The sequence below is a fragment of the Molossus molossus genome, unplaced genomic scaffold, assembly GCF_014108415.1.
Source record: "Molossus molossus isolate mMolMol1 unplaced genomic scaffold, mMolMol1.p scaffold_m16_p_1, whole genome shotgun sequence".
Lineage (NCBI taxonomy): Eukaryota > Metazoa > Chordata > Mammalia > Chiroptera > Molossidae > Molossus > Molossus molossus.
In genome coordinates this window covers 93,547,739-93,554,724 of record NW_023425344.1, presented here as the reverse complement: position 1 = coordinate 93,554,724, position 6,986 = coordinate 93,547,739, and the positions used below count along the sequence as shown (strand labels likewise).

The window sequence follows — 6,986 nt, the reverse complement described above, 5'->3', positions numbered from 1 at the left end:
GTATCCCCCAAATAAAGTTCTCATTTAAAATGCAATTTCCCAGCCCTGTCTCCAGATACTGTAATTTGTGATGTTTGGAGATAGCACTCAGAAATATATTTTTAATGAGCAAACCAAACAATGCTGTTATATTCTAAAATTTGAGAATTATGTGTAGGACCATATATTCATTTGCTACACTGTTGTCTTAATTCTGTATGAAAATAAGCTATCATGGTCCAGAACTTAGGAGACTCACTGGGTGACTTGTCATGTCCCATCTACTATAAGTGGGTTATGGTTATTGATGTTTATTTGCTATTTTATGATTGTCTCCTAAAGAGTCTTACAGAAGTAATCCCACACCCCTTCTCTCTCAACCATCAGCTGTGGAGCACCTTTCTCCGTCCAGAATTGGTCCAAACTGGCCTGGAAATATCACTGAGGAAACTTCAGCTGAGCTATGTGGATCTTTTCCTCATTCATTTCCCAGCAGCTTTGAAGGTGAGCAAAGTTTACTTTACTTTGGTTATCAATATAAATTTGTAGCTGAATGCAAGAGAGGATACAGTTTATAAAAATGAGAAGAAGCATTCCTAATAGTTTAAGATTCTCTTTACTTTTTTTTTTTGCTGCAACTGTCTCCATCTCAGTTCCCTATTTCAGCCCCAGAGACACAAGAGATTACTTCTTTCACTGGCTTTGTCTCAATTTTGTGGATGCCCCGTGCTCCTGAATCAAACCCCATGCCCACCTGTGTCCGGGGAGTGTCCCACTGTGGAGGTCAATTGACATCCAGGAAATTCAAAGAGGATGAGACTCACCCCTGTGATGCTGACAGGTCACTCTGTCATATGACCACCTCCAGGCGGAAAATGGGGTGAAGAGGGGCCGGGACCAAAGAGCTGTCTGAGCCCTGGCTCCACCCTGACTCTACCTAGAATGGTGACCTGGGGGTCTCAAGCTGTCTTTGACACAAACAATACTTATTAAACCTTTAGCAGTTAAAACCATTTCTAGGAGGTTTACTTCCTCAATGTCCTTCCTTTTCCTTTATCCTGACTTTAACATTCCTTTCAAAAAGGATAGATTGTTCTATTATCCTCAAGACCTACAGGCTCCAAACAGCTTTGCTGAAGCCAAACACAGCTTTGTACTTCTCCTTGCCTGTGTTCCAGCCTGGGGAGGAGTTTTTCCCAAAGGACACAGATGGAAAAACCATTTTTGACACAGTGGATATTTGCGCCACATGGGAGGTGAGTACAGCTGCTGTCCCTTGGGGAGAGAGGACGGACAGGAACTCAGGAAAGGTGGACCTTGTCCAGTTCTGCCACCTGTGTAGACTCAGGTAAGTCTCTGAATTCCCCTTTGCCTCAGTTTTCACAATACATCTATTTAATAATTCAATAAATACTTATGGAGTGCCCCTGGTGTACCCAGTACTTAGTACTTGTAAGTACTCAGGTGACGTCAATGAATAGAACCATGGTCTCTGGACCCGTGGGAACTGAGAGTACAGGGCTGGGGTGTGGTTGGGACACAGATAGGCAATTATAATCAGAATGGGCAGGGCAGGCCTCCTGGAGAAGATGACGGTTGAGCAAGGACTTGCAGAAAGTGAGGACATTGATTTTATGGGCATTGATTATATTGATTATATCTAGATGAAGAGAGATACAGGCCAAAAGAAGGCCAAGGCAAAGTTTTTAAGATGGGAGAGAATTTCCCATGTTCAAGAAATAGCAAGAGGGCAGGTGTGACTAGAACAGAGGGAGTTTTGTGGCCAATCATAGGAAATGAGGTCAAAGAGCAACAGGGGCCACCCTCCCGTTCCCCAGGCTGCAGCTTCCTGCTCTCCCAGGGCTTGTTTTGCCATTGCACAACCAAACTTTTCTTGTGGTTCAGCTAATGATTATGCTGGCACCTTTAGCTCTGTCCTGGCCACTTGCATGTTTTTCTCTTATCTTCTTACCTGTTTTAATATTATTTTTTATTCTCCTCACTTGGCCAATTCCTGTCTTATTGACACCTGAACCTTTATTTTTTTTTAACCCTCACCTGAGCATATTTTTCCATTTATTTTCAGAGTGGGAGGGAGGGACAGAGAGAGAGAGAGAGAAACATGATGTGAGACAAACACATCGATTGGTTGCCTCCTCGTGACCCCGACCAGGACCAGGAACCAAACCACAACAGGTACATGCCCTTGGCCGGAATCGAACCTGAGACTCTCTGGTCTGCAGGCTGATGCTCTAGCTGCTGAGCCAAACTGGCCAGGGAGACCCCTGAACCTTTCAAAATGTTTTCTCTCCCACTATGATTCATATTCTCTCCCATCCCCAACCCTCACTCTCAGCATGCTCCCGTTATTATGTTTTTCTAGTCAGTTACACAAATAACCTCTCACAACCCCTTCCTCCCCAGGCCCTGGAGAAGTGTGAGGAGGCAGGATTGGCCAAGTCCATTGGCGTGTCCAACTTTAACTCCAAGCAGCTGCAGAAGATCCTGAACAAGCCAGGGCTCAAGTACAAGCCCGTCTGCAACCAGGTGCGCCCCATCAATGCACCTCTGACTTCTCCCTCCTCTTCAGCTCACATGTTTCTCATGTCCACAAGTCACCAGTGGCCCCCTCTCATGTACTGCACTTTGGATATCAGCTGCTTCAAGAGAACAGAATGTATTTCAAGTTGTCACAGTTCCCAAGGCCATGGAACTTTATTTAAAAAACATCTAAGGGTCAGCCCGAAGTATAATCTGCTGGGTGTTATGGTGATTGGTGCTAAAAATTTAGAGCTAGCAGACCACTGACTTCCATTTTCTCATAAAAGGCCAGTGAAGTTGGAACACTCAGGTGTAAAAGAAGGTGGGTGATTCATCTTTAAGTCTAACAACTCTTGAGATCTGTGCCATGAGAACCATTCAACCTCTTGATAGTACAAAATCACTCCCAAACAGTGTGGATGTACTTAATACCATTGAGCTGTACACTTAATAATAGTTTAACTGGTAAATTTATGTTATGTATATTTTACCACCATATATATATTTTTTTTAATTAAGAAGGCTGCTTGTTAAGAAAAACCCACTTTAATGAGCAACACATACCCTTACTTGTCTTGGAGAATAGTGAAAGAAACTGGGAGTGTAGACGTGACCGGCACATGTCTGCGCAGCGGAGGGCCCACACTCACTGGATTATCTCTTCTCCTTTTCAACGTCTTCCATGCAATCTGAGAGGATGATGGTCAATCCGTAGGTTAAATATTAGTAAGCCTTATTATTTTTAGATGAAAAATACAAACAAGAGTTTTAAAAAGATGTATTTTGTACCTCTTGGGAGGTTTACCTCCACTTGGAGATCACCAATTAATGGAAAGGAAAGAAAGTTGGTTTCGACTGGAGTCGTTGGTGAAGAGTTAAGGGAGAAGCTGGCCATTACCTGAACTCTGTTTATTTATTTATTTTTATCCTCACCCAAGGACATTTTTTTCATTTTTTGTTCAGATAGATTGGGAGGGAGAGAAGAGAGAGAGAGAGAGAGAAACATCGACGTGAAAAGGACGCATCAAGTGACTGCCCTCCAACTGCTACAGAGTGGGGGGGGGGCGGTGCAAGTGTGTTGGAAAGAACCCTAAACAGGGTCAGGTTTTGTTTCAATCTGGACTTTATTTTATTTTCTTTATTAATTTTAGAGAGAGGAAGGGAGAGGGAAAGAGAGATAGAAACATCGATGAGAGAGAATATCCAGTGGCCGCCTCCTGCATGCCCCCACTGGGGTTCGGGCCCACAACCTGAGCATGGGCCCTGACTGAGAATCGAACCAGTGACCTATTGGTGCACGGGTCGATGCTCAACCACTGAGCCACACCCGTTGGGCTCAATCGTAGTTTTTCACCTAATTGCATGGTCCTGGGGAAATGATCCCTACATTTCTTCAGCTGTAAAATGTAGGAGTTAGGTGAGAGGTTTGGGCTCAAATGGTTCTAGGATTCATGTGCTACAAGCACAGCCACCCCGTGGAAGTCTCTGAGGGAGTCTCAATGGCCAGACTCAACTATCAGCCTGCAGAGGCCCCATGACGTTTGCCAGGAAATAACCCCCAGGTTCATGACAATTATCTCATAAAACCTCCATAACTTCCTACTTCAGCTTGTGTGTCTGTGTCTGGGGGTGGAAGGTGAGGAGTACCGCCTCAGGGACATGGGATGGATCGTCTCCCATGTCCCATAGGTGTTTGATTTCCAGTTGACACCGCAGGATATGGAGAGACTAGATGGCCTCAACAGGAACCTTCGCTACTTTAAAGTTACTGCGTAAGTACCTTGTTCCATTGCACACACTGGGGGCAGGACTGAAGGAATTCAGTGTATTCCAGTCCACAAGGGGCAGAGTCTCCTCTTCCCTCCTCCTTGGGGAGAGTTGTTGGGAGTCGTTTTTCTTCAAGCTCTCAGACCACCTTTCCACTGTTACCCTCGTGTTCCCTCTGTCCTAATGCTGCTTAAGTTCCGGATCAGTCAATTGATTAACATCCTTTCATATTCCCTCAACTCCTGCCCTTTTGATATTCCCTGTCTTAATTATCTAAACAAAACCTCGTGAAGTCCCATCTCTGCTCATATCATCAGTTTTTCCCTCCCCACAAGATTATTCCTTGGGGCATTCAAATGGGTGTTCATCTTTTTAAAAAATTCCTCTCTCCATCTGACCCTACTCCCCAGCTACACCCCACTTGTGCTCCAGAGAAGGTTCTAGGAGGCAGCTCCCCTTGTGCCTTCGGGGTCTCCTTCTCACTGTCTTTCCAACCCACACAAATCAGGCATTTGCTCTCCACTTTGGCAACACTCTCATCAAGGTTAATCACAGCCTGGTCTTTGCTGAAACCAGAAGGGAGTCTCATTCACCTGGTTTCACCCAGTGGCCTCTCTCCTCCAGGCAGGGCTTTCTCAGCTTGCCTTCCTCCTGGCTGCCCTGCTCCCCTCCCCCGCTGGCTCCCTGCTCCATCTCAGGATCTCAAGTCTCAAGTTCTCCTCTTCATTTTGACCTCTTAACTTGGGAGTGGCCTGAAGCTAAATTCAGACCTCTTCTCTTTTCTATCTACACCCACACCATCTAAATATAGAATCTCCCAAAATTATTTCCAGCTCAGACCTAGGCCCTGAAACAAGACATAAATCCATTCACTCAACTCCACTTGGGTGTCTAATAAGTATCTCAAACATATCACCCGTGATAAGGGCCTCTCTTTACACACACACACACACCCTAAATATGCTCATATTAATGTCAAGCCACTGTCAGCTCTTTGTTCTCCCTGCTTCTCTACTTCATCCCCACACACAGTGTAAGAGCCAATGGGTGACACAGTGCACCTGATCAGGCACCCACCTTGTGGTACCTGGTGGTCTGCCATGTCACTCAGAGCAAAAGCCAAATTCCTTAGACAACCTACAAGAGCCAACAGAGTGCTCCCTCCCCACATCTCTGCCCCCACGTCCTACTGCTCTCCCTCTGACTGCAGTGCAGCCTAGTGACCCCTTGTGTACTTGTCACACATGCCAGGCCTGTCTCAGGGCCTTTGCACTGGCTGTTCTCTGTGCTAGAATGCTCCTCCTCCAGGGGGCTGGATGTTCACTCCTCCACCTCCTTAAGTTTTACTCAGATGTCACCTCCATAATACCTTCTCTGCCCCTTTATCTAAAAATGCTCCCCTGCCCAGCACTGCTCCCTCTACCCTGATTTATTTCTCTCTTGGCACCTATCCATGAACATACCATGTAGTTCACTAACCTATTTGGTTGTTGTTATATATTTTTTTACTACAGAATGTTAGATCTGAGGGCAGGTTTTTCCAAAGCTAGTCTTTCCCTGAGCAATCAATAAATATTGGTTGAATGAATAATATAACAAAATGATAGAAGGGTAAGAGGAAGAGAGAGTAGAGGAATAGGTAGTTACACTTAATAATATTGGTAACTTTAATAATTATTCAGTGACTTAGCATTTTCTTTTTAAAAAATGATTATGTATGCAGAGTGAATTTCCTTCTCTTGCTGACTAGAAGCTCTCTGTTGAAGTGACTTATTTTATCATCACTGTGTTCATCTCTAGATATAATATATAATTTTCCACCCAGTAAAGCCACAGGTAAATTAATTCTGAGTGCTTGGAAGAAACAAAACAACCGTGATATTTTTATCACCTTCCTCATCATCATCTTGAAATATTTATTAACTTTATATATTTAACAAGATAAGCTTTATTTTTTAAAAAGGCAGAATTCATTTCTGCCCTCTGGAGTTTAAAATAGCAACACCAATAGTTTTATCTCCTTATTTTGTAGAATAATATACCTGTAAAAATAGAATATATTGGTTTATTTTTGTGTAGGTGCTCAAGTGTAAGTAAGTATACTTATTTTTTACAGTGTATTTATTACATTATAATGCAACAGTACATGGCTATCATAAAACTAGCTGGGTTTTTACCTCAAAAAAATTATACTGATATTTGTACTTAAACCTCTCTTTACTGAACCCAGAAACAGTTACTTGACTAAGCCTCCCCTTTTATCTTTTAGTTTTGCTGATCACCCAGATTATCCATTTTGTGATGAATATTAACAACAACGTCTGAGGGTGCTCCAGTTTTTTAAATGTTGGTTGATGATTGGAGAACATCTCAAGGATGAGAAGGTGTCTGGTTTATTCCGTGCCCCTTAGCCTGATCAGCCACAATATGACTCAAGTCCCTGCATCAGGAAATAAAAGTGTCTAAATCCAGCTTTTTCACCCACAGTAAATAATGATACAGTTCAAACAACCCATCCTATTGCTGCTTCGGCTTTTATTTTTCCCTCTGTGTCACTGATGTTGAAATGCTGACACCCACCACAGGGGATGGGAGCTCCCGGGAAAGCTAACCACTTACCATGCTTTCAAATGTTCAGAGTCTACTTTTTCATGTGTCTGTAATTCTTGTTTTACGTTCTCTCTTTGTTCTATCAATTT

General features: G+C 43.5%; 1 protein-coding gene across 1 annotated transcript; it reads left to right on the top strand.

The window, feature by feature from the left end:
- The first annotated feature begins 213 nt into the window (after positions 1-213).
- On the top strand, positions 214-6,747 carry LOC118632067 (aldo-keto reductase family 1 member C23-like protein). Its single transcript, XM_036264842.1, has 6 exons — positions 214-273; positions 367-483; positions 1,158-1,235; positions 2,404-2,526; positions 4,210-4,292; positions 6,557-6,747. Exons 1-6 carry the CDS (start codon positions 214-216, stop codon positions 6,597-6,599), a joined length of 504 nt encoding a protein of 167 aa, XP_036120735.1. The 3' UTR covers positions 6,600-6,747.
- Positions 6,748-6,986: the final 239 nt, after the last annotated feature.

What these genes read in the sequence shown, in the direction of transcription:
- LOC118632067 (XM_036264842.1), top strand. Translation starts at nt 214, where the DNA reads ATGGTCCAGAACTTAGGAGACTCACTGGGTGACTTGTCATGTCCCATC. An exon ending in ATTTCCCAGCAGCTTTGAAG is followed by an intron (nt 484 to 1,157) that starts GTGAGCAAAGTT and finishes CCTGTGTTCCAG; the next exon opens with CCTGGGGAGGAGTTTTTCCC. An exon ending in ACAAGCCCGTCTGCAACCAG is followed by an intron (nt 2,527 to 4,209) that starts GTGCGCCCCATC and finishes CATGTCCCATAG; the next exon opens with GTGTTTGATTTCCAGTTGAC.